This window comes from Empidonax traillii, unplaced genomic scaffold (assembly GCF_003031625.1).
Source record: "Empidonax traillii isolate 1590-97213 ecotype Southwest subspecies unplaced genomic scaffold, ASM303162v1 scaffold170:size2694500, whole genome shotgun sequence".
Classification (NCBI taxonomy): Eukaryota; Metazoa; Chordata; class Aves; order Passeriformes; family Tyrannidae; genus Empidonax; species Empidonax traillii.
Genome location: NW_020955363.1, coordinates 1,508,381 through 1,533,277, shown reverse-complemented (window position 1 = coordinate 1,533,277; position 24,897 = coordinate 1,508,381). Strand labels below are relative to the sequence as shown.

The 24,897-nt window shown below is 44.9% G+C and overlaps 1 protein-coding gene across 1 annotated transcript; it reads right to left on the bottom strand.

Annotated features, from left to right (window-relative positions):
- Positions 1 to 1,598: 1,598 nt before the first annotated feature.
- Positions 1,599 to 23,699, bottom strand: SETD7 (SET domain containing 7, histone lysine methyltransferase). Its single transcript, XM_027885694.1, has 8 exons — positions 23,602 to 23,699; positions 18,615 to 18,744; positions 14,083 to 14,284; positions 11,803 to 11,992; positions 10,107 to 10,188; positions 8,919 to 9,036; positions 8,478 to 8,635; positions 1,599 to 7,773 (listed from the first exon to the last, which is right to left on the bottom strand). The coding sequence occupies exons 1-8, from the start codon at positions 23,639 to 23,641 to the stop codon at positions 7,593 to 7,595; spliced, it is 1,101 nt and encodes a 366-aa protein (XP_027741495.1). The 5' UTR covers positions 23,642 to 23,699; the 3' UTR covers positions 1,599 to 7,592.
- Between the last annotated feature and the right edge of the window lie 1,198 nt (positions 23,700 to 24,897).

The following is a 24,897-nucleotide window of genomic DNA, read 5'->3' as shown; positions in this document are numbered from 1 at the left end:
CCAGCAGTGTGCCCAGGTGGCCAAGAAGGCCTAGGGCATCCTGACCTGTATCAGCAAGTGAGGCTAGTAGGACCAGGGAAGTGACCATCCCCCTGTACTTGGCACTGGAGAGGCCACACCTCGAGTGCTGTGTTAAGTTTTGCGCCCCTCACTTTAAAAAAGGACACTGAGGTGTTGGAGTGTGTTCAGAGAAGGACAACAAGGCTTGTGAAGGGTCTAGAAAACATGTCTTATGAGGAAGGGCTGAGGGAGCTGGGTTTGTTCAGCCTGGAGAAGAGGAGGCTCAGGGGGGACCTCACTGTTCTCTACAACTCCCTGAAATGAGGATGCAGTGAGGTGGGGTTGGTCTCTTCTTACCATGCCTGCAGCAAGAGGACCAGAATAAATGGCCTTAAGCTGAGACAGGGGAGATTCAGATTAGATAATAATTACAGCCCACACACACACTGTTAGGGTGGCCAGGCATTGGAAAAGGTTGCCCAGGGAGTAGTGGAGTCACCATTCCTGGAGGTGTGTAAGAGACATCTGGCATTGGGTAATACTGTTTAGCGGTTTGGGCAGTACAGTGGTAGTGCTGGGGGGGATGGTTGGACTGGATGATCTCGAGGGTCTCCTCCAATGTGGATGATTCTATGATTCTCTCCCACCCAAGCACCTCCAGCCAAATCCTAACAAGCACGGCACTAAGGCCTGCCTGCTCCTTAAACATTTTTAGGAAATCAATTCACAGGTTAGGTACCATTTCTTTAAATAAACTCACTGCACCTCCACAGTGGGTTATTACACCGGTGTAGGACTGGAACACAGCCAGTTTGGGTGAAGCCAGCCCATGGCACCATCCACAATCCCAGTGTCATTTCCCACACAGCTTGCAAATACACCTCAAGCACCCATCCTTCCAGTTCAAGGACTGTGAAGGTTCAAGTGGCAATGTCAAGGCCAAACAAGTCCTCTCTGCAACTTTGACCCTAGAGGGGGTCCAGACATCCCCTCTGTAGAAAGGGGAGGGCACAGCACTGCATGTAGGCATGAGAGGCCAAGATCACAAGGTGCGAATAAACCTACAGAAGATGGCAAGGCAGGCACTGAAGCACTGAGGAAGGCAGGACAGCACTGAAAGCACCGTCCCTTTCCTCACCACTCACCCAGTAGGACGTGGACATGGAATTAGGAGACAGGAGTAGGTGACCTGCCTGAAAGGCACGACTGCTGCACATCCTACTGCCTCAGAGAAAAACACACCCAGTGCACATTCACATGTCTTAAAATACAACTGTTAAAAGACACTTTGGCACATACAAGGAGGATGTTCTTCCAAACCACAACACAACTGAAGCCCATTTTATGTGCACTGAAATAGAGAGAAGAGAATAAGCAGCAGAGGTGCCAGGAAAAAAAACAACAATGAGGTGGTGTCAGGAGTGTTCTGCTTTTCATTCACTATTTATATAACATGGCCTAGAAGTGTGCTAACTGTGTGAAATCCTGCTCCCCTGCATCAGCAACAACCGTGGCCACCCAGCACACACAAGCCTGGGGGAGAGGTCAGAGGATGCCCAAAAATGTGACACGCAAATAACAAGGAGAGACAACACCTTTTTGTTGAATATTTTAATATCTGCATTGCCTTCATAGCGCAATTAAAGCAATCTTTAAAATTCACTTATTACAAATGTTTGTCAAGTCTGTTTTTCCCCAGAAACACTTTTCTTGCTTCCTTGCACATACGCCCAAACACACTATAAAAACCTCATTCATAACATCAAAAGAAGGGCAATCATCATTCATGTAAACATCTTCCTTAGAGTTATCCATTTTTAAAAGTCATGAATAAACCTACAGATGTTCAGTAAGGCTCATAGTTCGAGTACAAATGTCATAAAACACCTATCAAGTACTGTATACAAGTTAAATACTCCGGGGTTAACCGCTAACACGTGTATAAGCTTACCCCAAAGATTATTCTTTAGCACTTAGTTCTTCAGAACAGAGACACCCAGTAATTATGGGCTAAAGAGTATTAAAATAGCAGAAGGCCCAGCAGAAACTGTTAAGTAATACACAATTTTAGTCTGGATCTTAGCTCAGAGTTAAATTCATTACAGTTACAGTAGGAAAAGTTTTCTAGGAGGGAATCTGCAGAAAGGAGGGATGGGTCGTTTCTACAATATCATGAAGGGACGAGCTGAGAGGTATGTCTTGAAGATGTGACTAGCCTTGCTATTGCAATTATTTATGGCAGCTGCTTGTAATGCTGCATAAATACTTTCCCAAATAGCAGAAACAACCATTTGTAATTCTAAGGATCATTTGTAGCATCTCCCCTTAAAAAAATAATGATCTACTTACTGGTATTCAATTACACGTGCATCTTACAAAAAGACATCCTTTTAAATTTGGTTTAGATCTTACTGGAACTTTTTTGTTTAAATATTCATTCTACCATGAAAATATTTCATACAAACATCATTTTACATACAAACGTTAAAACCTGTGAAGAGGGTCTTCCCACACTCGTGATTTTATGGCTTGAGCATTTAATTGCTTACAATTTTTGTATATATATTTCTCCTAGGGGGAAAAGATATAGTTACAGTAAAACTGGTAAGAGGAAAAGAGCAGGAGCTTCCATTGCCCGAAGACAGAAAAGCGCCAAGAGGAGGGTCCATTCAACAGATAGTGACCTTAGTGTTCAAAACCTTTGATCTGGGGCAAGTAAACATGCACTCATTCTTGCACCTTTTTATTTTATTTTATTTTATTTATTATTTAAAAATCCCTTATAAGACTGCTTAGAAATTCGTTGTCCAAAAAATATAGAGTTCTCGTATTTCCAGTACACAAAGCAAAAGGAACAAGTTCACCCCAGGGCACGGGTGAGCGTGGAGCCCACTGGCACCCATGGGGTAAAGCTGCCCCTGCGCCCGCTCTCCTCGCCCAGATGCTCTCAGCACACGACAGCGCAGCACTAAGTGAGGAAGAGGCGTCTAATGCAGCACCCCAGCATGTAAGGAGACACTTCAGTAGCATTGTTTCCAAAACAGTTTGGTTTTTCTTAAGTGCATGGAGGTGAATTCCTCAGGCACCCACAGCTCCAGCGATTCTGCTGTGCCACAGGAAAAGGAAGCCACAGGTAAGCGGCTCTGTACGACACGTTACCTCATCGCAACGGCAGCAGTTTCCTAGAAGACTATCAAATTGAGTGAAAGGACAAAAATCACAGAGGTCTCTGGGACAGAAGGGACACTGTACAGTCCCTGGTGCAACCCAAGCAGCGAGCACTGGTTTTGACTGAAGGACAGGGGCAGCCAGCTGGGAAGGAAACAGAAAAGTGGTAATTTCTACCATTTCTCGGTTTCTCTCACCAGACAGGACACTTTGGCTGTTCTGCTCCTCCAGTGCCTGGCAGAGGGTGGTGATATCCCTGATGGAGCTCTTGCTTACACACCAGCAACAGGCTACAACCCTGGGAAATAAACCCCAGCCACTGCCAGCTGTGTGCAAGGCTGCAAACTCTGCACCCGGAAGGGCTGCGCTGAGGTGAAGGCTGCCCAGTCGCTCCCAAAACACGCAGCCCCGCATGGCCGAGCAGCTGACCTCCAAAAGGTCCCAAAACCTGCACAGGGAGTTGCCCAGGAGTGATTAAAAGCATGGGCTGTCATAGTGGGTACCACTGCAACTGTGGAAAAAGTCAAAAAGCTCTCGCAGCTTTCACTCCCACTGCTGAAGAGCATTATCCACATATTTCCTTTGACTTTTTCAACAGTTAAGAATTGCAGGTCTTTAAGAAGGTTAGGTTTGTATAATTACTACAAAAATAAAACCAAAACCAAAAAAGGAAGAAAAGCCTTTTTAGATTTGTGAAGGAAAACCAGGTATTTTAATAGATCCCCAAAAGTAAAATTATAGCTCGAGACTCAACTTGAGACACCCCCTCCACGGCTTAAGCCCTTTTCCTTCTTATCCAGAGGAGTGACCCAGCAGCAGGTAGCTCTCAGATCTAACTTCTTGTGCTTTCTTGTCTCCAAGATTATTCACTTCTCCAGAAAACTGGGCTTCTTGTGCTGCCATGGCAGGAAGATCCACTTCAGATTTAGTTTTCTTTTTCAGAGACAATCAGCAGCCCCTAATACAGGCTGATGCAGGCTCCTTCTCATAAGGGAACTCAGGTAACAACCCTCCCATCACAGAGGGGCCACGTGCAGCACTGCAGACTAAAGGCAGATGTTGGGAACTGATCCCTACCTGAAAAGAGCAGCAATTCCAGGTTCTCCTATCCTAGTCACAAGAAGAATTCTGAGAGCCAGCTGCTCACCCAGGCTCAGCTGACAGGCATCAGCTCTCCTCCCAGTTACTGTGCTGACAGAATAGGTCCTTGGCCAGACTCTAGAGAAGTGGAGCTTCTTTTATTATTGCATATTCACCAACAGTCAGCTGCATCCCACAGACCCAAACGGATTTCTTTTGCAAAATGACTTCTTCCTCTGCCCCAAATTAAAACCGTGGTTTGGTGCGGGTCTCATGTCTACAGATATGTCATCATAATACTTGATAAACAGTTTTGCAAAGCTGGTCTTCCTACCTAGTGAGCCCCAGAAGCTGAGCTGCAATACACTGACCGAGTTAAGGCATTATTTGGAGTTCTGTAACTAACCTGTGTTTGAACCAGTGGCTGCCAACGCACACCTCTGAAGGACACACTGAGCCCTTTTGCTACCTAGTGGTAAAAACCATCCCAGCCATCTCCACTCTAACAGACCAGAAAGAGAAAGAAAACAAGGAAGAATTAAAAGGCTTGGTCCTGAATCAAGCCGAAGCAGCTTCATAATCACAACTTTTACAGAAGGTTGGTCACCGAAGAAGGGAGCTATAGAAGGACCAACAGATTTTACAGAGCAGAGAGAAGGACAGCAGAGCTAACAAGGACAAGTGCCACAGCTGTGGCATGCTACCAGGCTACACCAGTGTGCAAAAGAATCTGCCTGACTGTCACCAAATTTTTGGAGAACACACAGGATACTTCAGTGCCTTTTTTTTTTTTTCCTTGAATTTCCCTATTTTAGGATACAATCTTCTAGCCTGACAAGTAAAGAGCACCTATTTTCTATTTATCTCAAAAATCAGGCAATATGAAGACTGACAAATCTATCAAAACATAAGCAACTCCACACAAAGAGGAGATAGCAGAGGAATCAGAGACTGATCAGGAATGAAGCTAAAGGAGCTCTAGAGATCAGAACATAACAAGCACAATTCTCCAGTGAGCACGGAGAGGCCAGCAGTCCAAAGCAGGTTATCAAGACTGTGGAAAGAGTTACCATTCTTTCCCAGCAGGGTTCAGTCACATATCTTCCCTCTCCCTCTTCCCTGCACTTCAACTCAAGCCTCAATTTTGCAAACTTCATGGTCCTGGCAGAATAATCCACTAGATGCACATGACAGCTCCCTACCAGAGAGGAATGCTTTTCTGCAGTAGGCTGATGATCAGGCAGGGAAAAGATCAAGTCGTGCATACTTCTTTTTGAGGATTATTTGCTGAGACTGTGCTCCTGACTGACCTTTGAGAACTCTCCCTCATCTGTGAGGTGCAGTTGTGTCTCTGCACACTCAGCTCAGTCCCTGACCTGTCACCTCTGCCAGACGCCTGCCCTGGATGGGGTGCAGAGCTGAGTCTCCAGCGCGAGGAGACGGGAGGTGCCACAGCTCACATTCAGATCACCACTGAAAGCCTCAAAACGCCCTGAGCCTACCTGTCCCCTGCCCCAGCACAAGCACAGAGTAGCTTCTGTGCAAGCTTAAATGGTGAGGTGCTGGAAAAGGTTTGTGATCAGTCACAGAGACTTAACAGAGCCCCCAGGTTAGAGAGGTTCTTATGAGTAATTCCTAACTTTGCTCGGGTACCAAAGCAAGGATTCTCAAGACTGCACAAACCAGCAACCTCATCCTTCCACTTGCAGGTCCCCAGCCCATCCTCCCTGCCCAGCTCCCCAGACAGCCAGACACCTCCGACTGTTCAAGCAACCAACCAAAATGTGTTGCAATAGAAAGGTAGGTCTGATTCCCAAATCATTTATGTTACATATATACAAACTTCTTTAAACTACAAACAATTAAAGAAAGTGTTGCAAATGCATTTGAGTTTTTCCCTAAGCTGCTAAACCCAAAAGAGAGCATCAAGAGTCCCAGAAAGGCTCCAGTATCCAGATCGAGACGATACATTACTTCTCTCTTATACAGCATTAGGCAAGACCAGTACAGTATCTGAAAAATGCACAATTTCCCTACCCCCGAAAAACCCCAGAACACAGCCCTACAGATGAATATTCACAACCCCCCACTGCTGGCTACAACAAAGCTATGGATTGACGGCTGTTTCTAAATATTCGCAGTGAGTGATGTTTTTACATTCATTGTTTGTCTTTCAAAAACAATCTTTTTGTATCTTTTCTTAAAAAAAAAAAAAAAATCTTATTTTGATACCGCATACTATATTAATTCACTGTGTCTTAAGCCAGCACTATCTAAAGATGGCTACAAGGCTATATTCTTTGTCAACTGAACACACACAAAAGATACAGCTCTCCTTTACCAAGTACTACAGCCTGTCCCCAAACACACACACCTCCTTTCTTAGAATTTATGGGAGATGCAAGCACCTCATTGCCAGAACTTTTGCCTTGAGAACTGGCTGCTTTGACAGGTGAAATACACAAACCAATTCATGGACACACTGCTAATGCAAGCAATGCCTTGCCTTCCAGAACACGAACTTCAGAAAGTCCTTCGATGAGCGAATCTGTTCTCTCCTTTCAGAAAATCTTCATGCAAAGAACAGTTTCATTTGCATGTCATAATAATAAATTAAATAAAATAAGCCAGCCGTAAAAGGCTAGATAAATATTATGTTTGGACATGTTGCTATACTATTTAGAGAGCCACAAAGACCAACACACAGCACTCTCACATACACACACAAGCCTTTCCACTAGTTAGAAAGGATTTTCTCCTGCAAAAGAGGATTTTGTAGAAAGAACAACGTTCAGACAAGAGGAAAGGGGAGTTAAAACCCAGCCTCCTATATGCTAATAAATAAACTGCTCTATTGCAAGATTCAGATCAAAGGTTTAAAAAGGCAAAATTATGCTACTATTAGAGAATATCAAAATATTACTGTTATCATCACAAGTGGCATATATGCAAAATGCAGTTGCACAATAATGCCTAGGCAGATAGAGAGCAACACTAAGTCTGCCGACTAAAAGTGAACAATATACCCATTTTAGTTGCTGTCTAGTCTTTTGGCATCTTTGCATATGGTGCAAAAGCAGAAGCTACCAAAGAATACCACATCTTGTATAGAATATTAAATAATTTCTCCAGATAAGACTGGTGCAACGCTAGCTAATTTTAAATCTGCTATGAGTAACACAGTCAAACCTAGTTAGTATGCAAGAAACTTATCTCTTAACACAGAATGCAAAGTTATGATGCAACAGCATGAACAATCCCTGGTTGTCCAGTTTTCAGTATAAAGGTAGTGCATAGATCCAAGTTTCTGTTTCAGTTTGCTGAATGGAGGAGGGGCTCCCGTTTCACTTTTGCTGGGCAGCCTGGAAAGCTTTCAGTTCCAGCTGGTACCACTCTGGTGCCTCTGGCCCGTTCTGCCCGACGGGGTTGTGATCGTATCCGTAAGCCACTGTCAGTTCTTCATCCTTCTCCACAGCCCTGATGGTACGGATACACTTGATGGGCCCAAAACGAGGATGAACAAACCTAGGGGAAAAAAAAGCATCTTTGCTAGGCTCAGGTGTCAATTTACAGACTCACAGTTTCCGAAGTCCCTCACAGTTCAGGGTAACACTGCATAGTCTGATATCAGATGAGCAAATTGCTTCGAGTCAACATGATAAAGATCTAAGGATAAGAGCAGAAATACTGACGTATCAAAGGAGTTTTGTGTATCTCTATTATCTGAAGTTTGGCTTATTTAATGCAGGAAAACTATTTTCTACGTAGGTGTATCCACAGTGTGTTTGTTTATACCTTGGTATGAGGATAGGATTACAGGAAAAGTTTCCTGGTGCAGAGCAGCAAGATGCTTGTTTTTTCTGAGTTTCAAAAAACAACAGCACATTTGATGGTGCTGGTCAAGCATCAGTAACTCAGCAAAGGACAGCGCAGTCCTAGCCAAGCTAGGATTTAGAGAGCTGTGATAATGCGTTTTTAGAATCAAGAATTGGCTCATAAATTTCCTGACAAAACTAAGACGGCTGCATACTTCAAGACATTCCATGGTGTAAGTCCCAACAGACATGCCAGCCCATTTCCAGCTCAGCCCAGGTGAGCAGGAACTCCTTCAGTGCCTGAACTCACTGCTCCCACCCCACCACTGCTCCTCATCCAGCTGCCCACAGACATCCTGTGAGCCCAGACAGCTGGGCTGCAGCTTCTACCCCGAAACACAGGACTCTACTCACGGGTCGTAGATGCAGTTAGGAGTGAAAGAATGGTTGGCCTTATGCCCCAGCGAGGCACAGTACTTGGCAGCGTGGTTGTAGGGCTCTGGCACGTCTATGACTGTTTCATCATCCAGGGATATTGTATTTCCATTGAGGGCCCAGTCTCTGCTGTCTACCTAGTTTACAAGGCAAAAATCCAGTGTCTGTGGGGTCAACTTTGTCAGCAGTTTGAAAGCCAACATTCAAAACATATGCAACTAAGGCTTTTCATCTGTGTGCCACTTAAAAAAGACCCACCACCTTTTTTCAGTCATACGTAAGTGAACATGTACTTTCTTTAAAATTAAACTTTATCATATTAAACCTTAAGGGTGGGAAAGTGATGGGTATAAAATCCTATGAGAAAAAAACTTCAGAAGGAGCAATGAAAATTCAGACTGACTTTTTTCTCTTCTTTACCTCCTGGTGTGTAATTCGCACTCCGTTGTAAAAGGACATCACTGTACTGGCTTCTGCTGCTACTTTGGAAAACAATCCTTCTCCAGCACTGGAAATGAGAGAGACATCCACGTACACCCTACAGGAGGAAGGGGGCATGGAATTAGTGACTGGCCACAGTTTTAATTATCAAGGAGTATTATCACAACACTACTGGGATAAAGACTAATACTTCAATATAACAATAAATCTAATAATAATAACAACAGTTCAGAACCTCTAAATGGAAGTCCTTCCCTTCTTCTCTTCCATACACTCTCTTTATTTTGGCAAAACTGAAATTTGGTGGGAAGTGGGAGTGACTTTGAAAATTACTTTTTTCAAGTGCCAATCTACTATTGCTCCTCAGTGATGACTCCAACTCAGGAACGCCCTCAATAACATCCCAGAAATCCCAGAGGTCATCACCAGGCTGGGGTTGCTGGTACGTACATGCACAGATGAGCAAGAGTTCTGAAGGTAAAGTGCCACATATTCAAAGACTCAATGCAAATCAGTGCCAGCATTTTACTAATCACTTACTTAGACACTTCAGAGTGTCAGAAAAGGACTACAAGTGAGGTATATACAGAGCAAGGTCTCCTAAAGGTCTAGGTAAAAGTGTAATTGCGGAATAGCCACAGAAGAGATATTCCTGAATATATATCACGAGGCAATTCCTGAGCAATGTTTTTTGACATTACAGGGTTGTCACAAACAGTATCTCACTCTCCTCCACGATGATGATTTACTCTTGCCGCTTTCCTACATCTATAGGGAGGGGAGAAGATTTTGTGCCACCCAGCACAAGATACTGAATGCAGCACCCTGTAAGCTAGTTACACGTCTAGAAAATAGGGAACAGCATATTTTTGTCAGAACATTTTGTTCATATGTGGGCTATAGTGGAGTCCAGGGTTTGACTGAACATGTCTTTGAAATGCTAAGAAATTACCCTAGTTTAATTTCTTAAAATTGTGTTTCATCCACCAGAGTGCAATTTTATTGTGTGAATCGGAAAGAAAGTCAATCAAGTCAAATACTGACTGATGTACATTTCACAAACGCTTAAAAACCTTTTTTAAAAAATTTTAGATGAGAAAAGGTTTGCAAAATTAGGCCCTAAATATGCAACAGCAAAGAAATGTCGGGAGAAGGAAAAAAGCCTACCTTTCTGATTCGTAAGGATCAGGAAGAAGGGCATTTGTAGAAATGCAGGATGAAGTAGATTTGTCAAAAGTGTACACTGGGCCTAAAAAAAAAAAGAGACATCAGCAAAGCAAAAAAACTAACTGGCAGCACTGAAAGCATGCAACTCTTAACTTAATCACAACATTCAAAAATTAAAATTTTAATGGCTGAAAAAATGTTATTCTTCCAAGAAAAGGTACTAAACAGAACAGTATCTGTGAAAAGCCTTCCGTGAGATTCTTCCCCTCAACTTACTAGAGTACCAGCATTAACACAAAAAGGTGATACATATGTTCTTCAAACTATCAACTCATAAAGGAGGACTGGACAGTCTTTCAAAACTAACCCTCCCAGAATCTCAAAATAAAAGTAAAGCAAAATTTAAAAGGATACATTCAATAATAGATTAATTATAAAAAATCTTGGACTATTTAAAATATGAAGTATTTTCTAGTCCAAATTCTGAAGAGACTTCAGACAGAAGATAAGGTTCAGTGGTCAGAGAGCACACATGCTACAGTCATTTATTTTTTGCCAATAATAAGCAATGCAGTGATACACCTCTAATTAATTCCACATCCCTCTCTCAATTGCCAGAGGACTATCTGGGAGACAGGCTAAGATGAAGGGGGAAGTAAGATGGGGAAAAAAAACCTGACAAAACAGAGTATTACAAAGTTTGATGAAAGGCCATTGCCCCTGGTGTCCAGGATCCGTTCTGGCTTAAGGCAGCTTCCTCCAGAGTACAACGTAATCCTATTTACAAACCCCAACGGTACTGTCTTTGAAGGCAAGCTTTAAGTTAAATTTTGACTCGCTATCACAACCGAGAGATTTAAAAAATAACCACACATGCATTTGCTTGTCAGTGAGTTTTATGTGCCTGTTTCATATCAAGTGAGACAACCTTTGCTGGCAAAACAATTAAATGCGTTATCACGGTCCCTCTTGATGGCCCTGTCTGCAGCTTAGCCCACACCCCTCCAAAACATCACATACACCTCAGAGCAACAAAACTGCTCCACAGCTGCAGGTCCAAGCCACCACTGCCCTAGAAAAGGAGCACTGGCTACACAAGTCAAAGGCACCACCCTGCCCCCATGCACTTCACAGCCACTCTCTATCAGCAGTGCTAGACAGACTGAAGCGCTAGTGAATCAGACTGTTACACAATGACTGAATCTGGTTCACTAATTCCAATCCCTGTGTCCTTCCAGCCTGGTGACACAGGTGCCAGAACATTCACAGTGCTAACGCTGACTTCCACAGAGCCAGCTCTCAGGGCTACAACGAAAGCATGGCCTCCCTTACCATTTGTAGTTATTTTATTAACAAAAGGCCTGTAACTGTGACAGCAGTAATGTGGTGAAGCAGGTTTTCCTGCTGGCACAGAGGACAGTGGTGTTTGTGATGAACAGGACTGTGCCCAAAAGCACATGACGGAGAGAAGGGCTATGAAAGGCAGTTTGGCAGGACCATGCAGGGGTCACTTCCTGCCTGTTCCAAGGGAAAAGGAACCCCTCCATCTGAGTCTCTGCCCAACTTTATAATATAGAGAAGGGGACTCTCACTGACAGACTTACTAACTCATCACAGCCAGAGTCTCATTACAGAAACCAAGCTGCCCGTAGCAAAGAGCTGGTAGAATACAAGTTTCTGTGTTAGCTGAACTTACTGCCTGGTACTACTTCAAACTGAGGTTTCCCATCCTCAACAGCTGTCAGAGTTGCCAGTTTTGCTTCTATCATTTCTCCATCTATGAACCTTCCAGAATATGCAGTCTTTCCATCTGGATACACATAGGCTATTTTCTCTCCAGTCATCTCCCCTTCTTCATTCACTTCTCCCACAAGGCTGCCTCCATCCTGAAAGCACAGGCAAGAAAGAAAAGGCAAAGCATTCAGTTATACTATACTGTCTTCAGTAAATGAAAATGATTTCCCCCAACATTTTTAAAAAGCAGTCTAGGCTACAGTAAGTTCAGATGTGAAATTATGTGAAGGAGAGAGAAAGCAGACACAAGAAGAAGCTGTATGAAGCCATTCCAGTTAGGATAAAACGGGTAGTAGAAGTGAAGGGTGCTTTCTATGTTGTTTGGAATAGGCAAAACCCAAGGTCTTTCCCTCCACGTGACACAAATACTGAGTTTCAATTGGCAAAATCTTTATGTGAAGAGTCTGCAAACCAAGGCCCAAAGAAAACCACACGGATGTCCAAGTTCGGTTAGTAGGATACTGTGCTGGAAGAAAGAAAAAATTTAAACACTGCCTTGTTCGCTGCTAATTCACGGTACCTCAAAATACCTGAGCCTATTAGGGGAAAAAAAAAAAAAAAAGTTTTGCTGGATGACTGGAGGGTGTCTCTGTCCCAGTATCCCCCCCAAAATGTCAAGTGGTGCTCAATGAGAACAACCGTTTGCTGAAAGCCATCAGCAGCAACACTCTTCCTCAGGTTTACACATTTTAGCCCTGGGCTTTGCCATCTGTGATTTGCCTGCAACTCAGGTTAGGTCTATTTACAGAACTGCAGAGTGAGATGCATGGATTATCACAGGTCTAACCACTTCAGGTGTTTATTTCAAAAAGGACAAGGAAGCCTCTCCAAATAACACCCCGGAGCAAAAACAGCAGGTGTGATGTGGCAACAGACTGATTTAGATCAAGACCACTGCGCACAGACTCTATTTCAAAGTGACACCATTTAGTTCAACTGCAAGGATGAAAAGAGTTTCAGCACGCTGTAATGGGGAACAGAGAAACTGAAGTCTTGGAAAAAATCTGTGCACATAGTGTCATGCACAGAACCATGAAGAAAGAATTCCTTCCATGGCAAAGGGGTTTGTTTTTTTTTGGAACACTTTGCATCCTTAAGTCTGGCAAGATGATAAACAACCTCTAATTACCCACATTTCCAGAAGGTACAGCAACACTTTGTCACCTGGAAGATGAAGCAGGAGATACACGAACTGAAGGGTCAGCTGTTTGTATTTTATATACTAGGACTGAAAATCTTTTGGCAGTGTACACAAAGCATTTATTGATCCTAGCACATGCTTAATGGCAATAGTGAAAACCAGTAAATAAAATGAACAGCCAGCGGTAAGCATTTAGAAATGAATCTACAACTAAAGTTTATGTTGCACGTGGCACAGAAATAGACTCGGTTTTGACCACCAGCTTAATTACAGGCAGGTGTTTTCCCCCCTCTCAGCACAAGGTGAAGATTGAAAGGTTCAACTCTGGAACTCTGTGTAAGGCAGAACAGGAATTAAAATTAAAAAAACCCTAAAACCTAGTACAACCATTATTGCCTTAATGGCTGTAGAAGGACAACAAAAATTTTTCCAAAAGTTTTCCAGAGGAATATCTAAGGTTTTATGAAAATTCAGAAAGATAAAATTAGGGCCTGATTAATTAGCAGAGCAGTTGTCCACACTCCACTCAGAGGCACAGTTCTCACACTCCTTTGATTTGTTGGGCAAAGCCAGACTTCTCAACGTACCCTGCAGAAATGGAGACAAGGTCTAATTAAATAAGAGCAGCAGGCTGCAATAACTTGCATGGCTTCCATGCTCCTCACCTACAGCTAGCACTGTAAGGTGGCAAAATTACTGGTCCAGCCTTCTCAAAGAGACAATGCATTAATTGTTATACATATTATTTTTACATCACATACAAATTATAAATAATTCACTTCCAAGGGACTGGGTTGCCTGGAAGATGAGAACAGTGGAGGCATCTTGCAACCTAGCTGAATCTCGCCTGCTGGGCAAGCATTCAACATGAGAAGCTTTAACTGTTCGTTGAATTTTCCAAAAATCAGAATGTGCAGATCTTTTGCCCACATTTTTGTGTGTTGACTCTTGGATAACTGGGTCATGGTGGGTATTTGTTTCGGCTGGGGAGAAAAGAAAGGTACATACTGTGCAATCAAGAGAGCAGGTGGCCAGGCTTACCGGGTAATAAATCCAACAGACTCCATGTCGGATATTGTCCTTATACTGCCCTTTGAATATCAGCCGCCCATCACTGTCGTACTCCTGGGCTGGTCCATTCAGCTCTCCATCCACATATGTGCCATGAAGGACCACTCCATCCTCGTAAGTGTAGATTCCCTGGCCTTGCAGGGCATCATCAACGTAGTACCCTTCCAGGGTGCTGGTAAAGAGAGAAAGAAAACAGCAGTGGAAGACTGTTCACCTCTCTCTGGGGTGAACCCAAAGTCTCGACACACTGGAAAGCCAAGAGGAAAACCAGAAACTTGTTTCTATGAAGCTCCAAAGGCAGAAAACAACTTACAGTGTGCTTTCATCAGTGTGCTGCAGTGACACAGCATCACATCTAAATCACAGCGCTCAGCATTCTTTTGTAGGCTGGAATGGCAAATTAGAGCAGTGAATGGACGCTCCTGGTCAAAGGAAATATTATTGCTCAAGCAGGCTACTCTCACATCAGGACCTTCCACTTCCCATGTGTGGATCTTTACTGACACCGCTCTGGCGAGGTGAAATTGAGCTGCCACACAGATGAACCACCACAGAGCACGAACTGCAACCTGCTGCAGTTCGGTGTCAGCTCCCCAGCAACACACTTAGCAGCCATTTGTACAGGACTTTGCTAAAAGCACAGTCATTTTTCATGTATTTCTATTAAAATGGAACACAGCCTGTCAAACAGAACTAGTGCTGCACTTGGATTTGAATACAGAAACGTTTCACTTTTGTTTTGTCTTGCAAACACCCTTTAGACAGGGCACAGTAACACCTTGCAGTCTGCATTACAAAGAATAAAGGCATAACCATAAAAGGGGGTCTACTCAGTTACTTCTTTCTCATGTTAGAACTAGGATAAGGGAATACAAACTGTTTAGCTTTTCCTGCAGCACACTCAGCTAACAGCCAGCTGCAGCACACATACTTTCACTGCTTGGTTTTTTTTTTGGATGCAGGCATCTAAGGTATAAGCCCAAACATGTGTCTGTGAGCACATGACTCTACACGTTTTACATGATTTTACAAAACAGACTTTCATGAGTTGCGGAAGGAATGTTTTTTTCAGAATTCACTTTCTCATTTCTAAAGCCTCATCCTCTGTTTTTACATAACTCTGGCAAGCTGGTTGAGGTTTCCATGGGAAAATATATTACAGTAAAAGCCTCCGTGCAAACCAGATGCAAAACAGGAAGGGCAGGAAAACTATTTTATTTTTCAGTCAGATGAATTTCTTGATCCAAGTTGCTCCAGAGCTGCACCACAGCACAGGGATGGAGCAGGGTAGATGAAGGAAACACCAGGGATCAGCGCTCTTACTTGACTATAAATGATGCCACTTTCCCCACTAGTTTATCACAGATCACTAGATTTGAATTCATTGTAGCTGACAACACACACAGAGTCCACACGCAGAAATATCCTTTAAAAGAAGCAGCCACTCCCAGTTTAAGTACTGAAAAACACCAAAAAACCCTTCTTGTTACCCTTAATTGTGTTAGTTGAAGTTAACAAGTTGCTTAATTACAACAGTGCTTCAGTACTGGAGAAATATCTTTTACTGTAACTCAAATTTCTATGTTCAATCTTTGTATTAAGCTCCAAATAGTGTCCAAAAGATCCACCTCATCCAAGGAAATCAAAAGAAAGATACCTGAAGAAAAAAGTCTAGGTCCTTCAAACTCAGGTTCTCTAAAATTTTTATACTTTTCAGAGTTTCTGAGTTATTTCCACCCCGCTCCACATTCTGTCTTAAGCTCTCAAAGCGTGGCGTCTGCAGCCAGACATGATAATTGCAGCTAAGACCTGACCACCACAAAGAGGAATAAATAGCTTCTGTGTCTTCCATAAACAAAATCCTGTTAATACAAACCCTGAGGTGGCCTGTATTTCTCTGGTTTGCCTTTCACATGACCATATTTCTGATAGTGTGAAGTTTTACTAAAGTCAAGATCAGCCAGATGTGCTGTCTTCCCATTATCCATTACGCCTAGAGGTGACCAAAGATACTCATTACCTAAAAAATAAACCCGTGGTAAGAGCTGGGAGGAGGGAAATACTTAACTGCAATGCCCTTCCCTGCTCCAGGTATTACATTAACATCCACAGAAACCGCTCTATTCGTCTCTCACTCCCTCCATATGGGAACATCTTTTTCCCAAAAAAGAAAAGTTCTGTACTGTGTTCTGGGAAATAGTTTACAGGAGTTTCCAGTTAAGGGAGAAGGGCAGTTGCAGCTCTGTGCCAAGCACGGCTCCCGTGCTCGCCCTTGTTGCGCCAAGTGCTCTGCAAAGTACACTCCAGAAGTGCTGGCACCGTGGAAAGCTCAAGTGTACAATGCAAAACAGGGAGTATGCCAGAGGTGAAATTTCTCTCACTGAAAGAATATGTTGGGGTTTGTTGCATTTTTTGAAGGGGGAGGGAAAAAAACCCAACTGCTATCTCATGCCAGGTTTTCATTCCCTTAAATGATCAACAGGAAGGGGGCAGCTATTCCAGTAAAGGGGAAGGTTTTCACTGACCAAACAAGGCAGCCAGGCAGTCAGTCCTATCCCCCAACACTCAAAAAATGAGAGTGCTTACACTGCAGCCTGTCCAGTATGTGACAGGACTCAGCTACTCCCCAACAACAGCAGTGCAGCTGTCAGCCTTTACCAGCAGCCTGTCAGGGAAACAGACCCATGGGGTGCTGAAACCAGCTAACTTACTGCAAAGGGAGAGGTGCTTGCAAAAATTTTGGAGATTAATTTCTCCTCTTCTTGAGCACTCAGCCTTGCCCGTGGCACAGTTAATGGAAACAGCACGTCCTGTTTTATGCCAGGTCATTCTTCCTGCAATACATCGTGATTCCTGAACCATCCATTTCAGAGAGCAACTCAGTCTGGCTAGCTGGGCATGGCTAGGTAAATTACATCTTCAGTAATTAGGCACTGCTCAGTTAAGGCTGCTTAAGCTAAATTAAAATATGTAACGTCTTATAAAAATACCTCATCTTCCCAAAACACATTACAGACTATTTTTGCATATTTTCATTCTGCTACTTCCTGAAGTCATCAGTAGCCAACTGTTCCATTTTTTTTTTTAGGGTTATGAAAATTACACAACCAAAAAAAAAAAAAAGAGAGAGAAGAGCTGGCAACACTGAAGCAGTAGAGAAAAGGCTCAGCAGCAACCTGACTTTTCCCACAGAGCACTGCCTGTACCCTGGATTACATGGAGGAGCAGCCCTACAAACAAAATAGCAGGTCAGTTCCTCTTGACTGTACAATCAGCAACTGCTCTGCTGAGATCATCCACAAGCACAGAAGCATTATGCACATGTGTCCATAGAGACGCTGTCTGCCAACTTAAAAAAAAAAAAAAAAAAAAAAAGAAAAGCTATTTTGGAAAAGTCAGCTGCTGGGGCAGTCCTGGTTTTCAGTTACTCAGAGCAGATTTAATAAGCCCATGACCAATAAGAGTGGGGATTTTTCTTCATCCAGGCTTGGAGGCCTGATCAGTTTCTGCATCACTGAATGAATATATTATCTTTCTCATGAAAAAAAAAACAAACACCACAATCCCCAGTATGAAGCAACTGCAAAGGCAAATACAGACAAGGAGCTGACTCACTGAGACAGCACAATACCTCCACTCCTGCTCAGAACTTCGCTGAGCAGGCGGAGAGTAGACCCAGCACGACTGTCAGTTTAACAGCTGCTATTCATAGTGCCACCGACAGCTGCAAAATCATGAAGAATCGTGTCATTTTATACATCTGCTGCTCCTTTGGAGGAAGTTCTGGGCAACTGCAGAGAGGAATGCTGCAGCAGTGGGGGGGGGAGATTTACAAGGTGTTTGCAAAGAAAACCTGAGAAGAAAACACATGCATGGGCACAGACTGTCACGACGTCACTGTCAAATTCCCAGTGAAAAGAGGGGAAATTATAGGGGCTTTCCTGAAAGTAAATCAGGCCACAAGCAACTGGCAGAGGATTAACTAGAGCTGGTAACAAATCTGCCTTTAACTCAGTCCTTGAACCACTAAACAATTTCCAAGACCAAACAAAGGATAAGCCTCTCTGTCAAGGTCCTACCTCTGTGCACGAGGGCTGGCCCAGGGAACTCCCAGTCCAGCTGCACTCTCTGTACAGCACCATTAGACACAGAATTCAACCTGTAGTTATGGACTTGAACTTTGATGTCCAAGGCATTGGTTTCTAATAGTTCTGACTACCTCTCAGCTCTTACGGTTTCTAATTAGTTCGTAACTTTACAGTGCTAAAAGAGCTCACACCACTGCATTCTCCCACCAGGAAACAACTACCAGCACCACATCAGACACAAAGCCCCCAAGCGTAAAGAGGAATGGCTACAGGAACAATAAACTTTCCAGCTATAGTTTTCAATGAGAAACCTTATCCAGAAAGTCAGCAGCACACAAAGGATGTATATTAGTTTTGCATCATTGCAAGTAGAAGGAAGAATACAGAAGAAAAACTCGAAGCGGCAGAGTCTACCTTCCATCAAAAAAGAAGAATTTGCCACGGCCGTTCTTTTCTCCATGCACAAAGTTTCCCTCAAATCTGTCTGTTGATGAATAGGTTACTGTACAGAATCCATGTGGCAGCCCGTCGTCATCTAGATGCCCTGAAATAAAATCCAGACAAAGAACAACAGAACACGTTAATTATTATATAAAATTTCAAACCTGTTCAGATTCTGTAGATGCTTGAAATGCAGTAGCTCCCTAGCACAAAACAGTAATTCAAATCACTGCTGTTAGAACAGTGATCGGAGACTGTGCAAGTGAAGTTTGCACTTGTGTAATAAATCATTTAAAAAAGGGTCAGGATAAAAGAAAGGGGATGAGAGACAGAAGAGAGAAGAGAATAATAAGGATTTCTTTCTAAAAGAAACAAGGTTTATATTATTCTAACTTGTTTTAATATGCATCTTCAAAAATATAATAATTCTTTGTCTAAAACATGTATTTCTTGGTGAGAACAGAATAAATTTACACTTCAATACACAGAGTAAGAAAAGGTTTGATTTTTTCTTTTGATAAATACATGCCTTACAATAATGTGGGTGTGTCACCTTGCAGCTATATCCACAAGAATTTAAAGAAATAAAAGCACGTAATACCTTTAATGCTTACAATACGTCAGTCAATTTGGTATTTAATATTTTAAATGCTATTCTCCAATGCCTTCCTGATGTTTTCACTTGACATCCTGTTCTCTTTCCTAGCCATATCAGTTTTCCCCTTGGCTCTTGCAAAGGGGCAACATACCTGGATCCTCACCAGCACAATCTAAGTGAAAGCATAATAAGGGTCCTATAGCACATCTCTGAGCGCCCCTACAGAGCCCAGAGAAAACGGCAGAAAGGGTGGTTCTTGCCTGGTTTATCCATGTGAAGCTGGAGTCCTGAGCACTCCTGTGGCTGCAGAGCTCAGCAGGGCTGCTCTCAGCACAGGGATACACCTGGGGGGGGTGTAACAAACTCCCACCGTGACATTTCAGCAGGTATAAATTCTGCATGAAAACTGTCAAGTAAATAAAAGCTAAGCCTATATTTATGTTCTTCCGTGCGTCTAAATAAAAAAATTACCTCAGATTCCCCGAGTCTTCTGGTGATGCATACATAGCTTATGAGAGACAGCACATGCCTCCACTTCTACAGGCTTTGGGCCAAACTCTTCACTGACCAAATTTGCCCTAAACTGAAAAGGTTCAACACACACATGGAAAGGCAGAAACAAACTTCAGTGTGAGTTGAAGCAATTACAGCCCAGGCTGATGCAGGCAGCCAGAGGCACTTCAGTACTACCAGTCCTCCAGTTCTGTGGCCAGAGAGGGAACAGGGCTGTGCAGAAAGCAGTGGGAAAAGCCAGCCACCTATGTGGCTTCAGAGGTCCATCTGTGCAAACCCTGAAGGTTCTGCAGGGACAAGGGTACCCAGAGAGCACACACGTGCCCATGTGTTCCTCTCACATCACCGTAAGCTACTGCTTCCTTGGGATGCTCCACAGCCCCTCAGGGACATCACAGCCAGGGCATGGTAAACATCTGGTTCAGAAGTCCTCTCCTATAAGGTACGTGGCCTGCCCAAGCCTTGCAATTACCAGAAGGATTGACAGCAAAATTCACATGCACAGGACGCTTTGTCACGATTTAGTTCCAAACTTTGGTCAATTTCAAAGAAAAATTACCTTAAAAAAACCCAAACAAACAAATAAAAAAAAAAAGAGAGAGAGAAATACAGGAAGGGGGAAAAAAAGAAGTAACTGAATGTTCTTCAAAGTAACCAAGTCAGGCTGTGCAGCTTCATTACCCACCTCCTGCACTGGATACTTTGAGTATGGAAACACACCACGAAAGGTGTACAGGAGAAAATACCAGTGATACCTGAACTCATCCAAGAACCAGGATTCCCTCCTTCACTCTTCCCATGCATGCTCCACAAAGTTTCTCTCACACCTGCACATCACTGAGCTCTCCAAGTCTTCAGTCCCAATTAGACTGAAAATAGTCTTTAAAGTTTAAGAAGTTAATAAAACCAATCAGGCACTGCTTACAGTCTGAAGTGAAAGAAATAACAGAGTAGAAAGAGAGAGCAAAACGCAGAAGGAAAAAAGCTCCATCACTAAAGGCTTTTAATAACTTTGAAGAAAAACCCTTTAAACAGAGGCTGCTCTTTCCAACCAGAAGAAAGGCTTTTTTTTTCCTCCCATTCTCCCATACTCCTTTTTGTAGAAGGGAAGAGTTTTAGCAGTTATGTTAATTTAAATAACAGGTCAGTGAAATTTCTATGGGGGCACTTCTTTTAGAACCAAGAAAACCTATATCAACATTTATAGTTTTAATCAAAAGCCTCAGTTTTGTCAATATGGGAAGGGTACATTGGTGTAAGTTAACAAACCCTAAACAATACAGCACCAGTTTTCCCCTCACTATAGAGGAAAAACTTCTATAAAACACTGGGATTTAAAAAGTATACTGACAATTCTGGTACCTTATACTATTTAAAAACCCATACAAAACAACAACAACAAAAAACCCTCGCAACTTTGTTCTCTGTGACTATTCAGTTTTGTCAAGATTTTGCTGGAATGCAAAGCACAGCACAAAAGCTGTCACGCTTACACACAGAGCGCGTGTCAGGACTTTAGCACAGTAGGATAGAGACTGTATCACAGACTTAAATGGTCAGCTTTGATCCCATGGCCTCTATATAGGGTCTTAATCTCAGCCACAATACAAAGAATTCAGTTATTCTAATACGTCAGAGTTTTCCTCTTATTAAAAAAAATAAAAATCGCCAGCCCACCCCACCCCCAACAAAACAAGAAACATACAGTCTCTCTTAGTCAATGGGGAGGAGAAAAGAAATGTCCAGTTTCATAATGTAGATGCAACTTTTCCTGTATGGCTGAGGCCTTAGGCCCTAATTCTGTTTCAGATTAAGTCAACGGAAAAAGTCCTCATTATTTCAGTGGGAGCAGTGTGCTCCACTTCCCTTTCTCACCACTCTCCTCCATTTGGAAAAAGCAAACCTAAAAGGTCTAAACGTATTTTTAAATTATTGCAAAATCATACTTTTGTTACTTCGTTAAGGGTCTCTCAAGATTTCCTCTTAAGCTCAGCCTTTTCAAGAAAAGGAATTACACTAATAGGGGCTAGCTCACAATGGGGTCACTTACCGGAACCACTCATGTACACAAATCAAAGATAAAAGCCCTTTATTGTCGGTATTATTATGACATACAACGTGCATCATCAATAAAAGATTCTGGCCACAAAGATGCCAGATGGATGCTTTTTGGGATAACAACAGTAAACCAACCTTCCCCCCACCCGCAAAAAAAAAAAAAAAAAGGTGCTGCTTTGTGTCGTTTTCTAACTTCCTTTGGGTAAATGCAAAACCACCCAGTCATCCTAACCCCCAAAGAGCACCCTGCTCCTGTCAGATAACTCATATACAGATATTCAAATAGAGATATTCGTATACGGATATTCCTATACAATGCTGGATAAAACATACTTTGAAAATTCGCTTCCTTAGCTGAATGCTAAGCAAATCCAGGATACGGCAGATGTGTCTTTATCTGTGACATAGGGATCAAAACTATGACTCTTTGTCCCAGACAAAATTGCAATCGGCAGATTGGAGGAGTGGGGAGAGAAGGGAGGGGAAAACCACTGTCTTTTAGGGCACAGGACACATCCCATCCGTACCTCAGTCCCCTCACACCCCTGTTTTACGCAGAAAAGCCTCCCTTCGGCTCCAACACCACATACCTAGAGACAACAAACCCAGATCCGAGCAGCAGCTGCTCAGCTCGCATCTGTCGTCAGACTAAGCCGCCGTGCAAAATGCCTCCTCTGGAGCAACATGCTCTTGAGGCCTAATCCTCCTGCCACAGGGATACGAGCAGCACATGGCGGAACAATGAGCATTACACCGGCATCTCATCGCAGGCAGCTCCTTGCTCCGTGCGCGCTTAATCCCAGCGTATGAAAAACCCAGGACCGCTCTTGCCGGCAGGGCCGCGGTCCCCGCGACGAACCTTTTGGGGAGCAGGTGCCTTCACGCAGAGATGCCGTGCTTTGTTCCCAGAGCCCGGCTCCCGGGATGACACAGTGCGCTGGGGAGCCGCATTCCTGCGTGCCACGGAGGCTTCCAGCACAAATTCACTCCCAGAGAGTAATTCACTCCTCTGGTCTAAAACTCTCCAAGGGTAAGTCCTCCACCCACAAGAGGCGTGTGTATGCAGGTATATACAGGCGTGTATACACACACAGGGTGTGTACATTGGCTAGGGGGTGGCCTGCCCCGCTCCCTTATGGATGGGCTCCCGCCCCGCTGCCCATGGATATGGCCACGGCTACTTCTTGCAGCCGCCCTTCCTTTTCCCTTCTCCATCTGCAGGTACGCAATTGCAGCGCCTGGCTCCCTACACTCTTCCCAAAGGACAGGAGGGATCCCCCGGTCCCTCCGCCACCGGCGGGGGGAAAAGCGCCGGGCATCGCACGGGGCGGGGGAGCGCGGGCTGCGGGAGTGCGGGTGGGGGGAAAAAACAAAAACAACAAAAAACCCCACCCAAACCAACAAACCACTGTTTATTTGTGACACTAGTTATTTCTGACACCGAGAGCTGAGCAGCCGCCACCGCCGCGCCCGGGGGTCCGGAGCCTCCCGCCGCGCCCGGGGCGCTCAGCGGCGGGCGGCCCCCAGCGCGCCCGCCCGGTACCGCGGCCCCCCGGCTACCCCTGGCGGCCCCGGCCCCAGCCCCGGCCCCGGCCCCAGCCCGTTGCATAAGCCCCGCTGATGTCATGCGCTGCCGCCGGCCCCGGCCGCCCCGCTCCGGCCGCCGCCGCCGCCGCCCCGCGCTCCTCCCCAAGCTCCTCCACCAGCAGCGACCGACGCCGCCGGTGCCCTGCGGTGGCGGCGCCGGCCGCGCCCGGCGGGTCGCGCTCCCCACGGCCGCGGGACACGCACCTTCCACGACCTCCTCCAGCGTCTCCTCGTCGCTGTCCATGGCGGCGGCGGCGGCAGCGACGGCGTCGGGCGCGGGCGAGAGGCGCAGCCGCGGTGACACCCCGCCCACCCCCTCTCCCGGGGAGGGGCCGCGGCCAGCGCGGTCACGCCCCCCCTCCCGCCCCCTCAGCCACACGGGGCGGGGGGAGAGCTCCGCGGTGGGGACGCGGGGCGACGTGGATCCTGTCGCACGGCACCGAGCAGCACGGGGAACACCGCCACAGCCCTCTCTGCCCGCCGACCACGGTTGGCATCGCTGCAGTTCACCTCCTTGTGGGTGCCGTGACACCCCTTCTCCCGCCTCACGCCGAGGAGCGCTGACCTGCTGCTCTTGTAACAAGAGTTCTGCAAGCATAGAATCGCAGAATACGTTGAGTTGGAAAGGACCCACAAAGGATCACCGAGTCTAACCCTGAGCCCTGCACAGGACCATCCCCGAGAGTCACACCATGTGCCTGAAAGCATCATCCAAATGCTTCTTGAACTCTGTCAGGCTCGGTGCTGTGACCACTCAGGCCGTGGGGAGCCTGTCCCAGTGCCCAAACACCCGCTGGGGGAAGAGCCCTTTCCTGATATCCAACCTAAACCTTTCCCAACTCAGCTTCATGCTATTCCCTCGGGTCCTGTCCCTGGTCCCCACAGAGCAGAGATCAGTGCCTGCCCCTTTTTTTCCCCTCACAAGGAAATTGTAACTGCAGTGAGGTCTCCCCTCAGTCTCCTCCAGGCTGAACAGACGAAGTGCCCTCAGCCACTCCTCATACAGCTTCCCCTCAAGGCCCTTCACTATCTATCCTTGTGGCCCTCCTTTGGACACTCTCTAATAGCTTAAAATCCTTCTTACATTGTGGTGCCCAAAACTGCCACAATATTCAAGGTGAGGCTGCCCCAGTGCAGAGCAGAGCGGGACAATCCCCTCCCTCGACTGGCTGGCAATGCTTTGCCTGATGCCCCCCAGGACAGGGCTGGCCCTCCTGGCTGCCAGGGCACTGCTGACTCATAGTCAACTTGCCATCAACCAGGACCCCAGGTCCCTTTCTGCAGCCTCTCGTTCCTCTTTCTATAGACACAACCAGGGCTACCCCATCTCAGCTGCAGAATCCAGCACTTGCCCTTGTTAAACTTCATATTTTCAAATTAGAGGGCCCAGCCCTCTAATTCATCGAGGTCTCTCTGCAGGGCCTCTCTGCTCTCGAGGGAGTCGACAGCTCCTCCCAATTTATTGTCATCAGCGAAGTCACTTAGTATTCCTTTGAATCC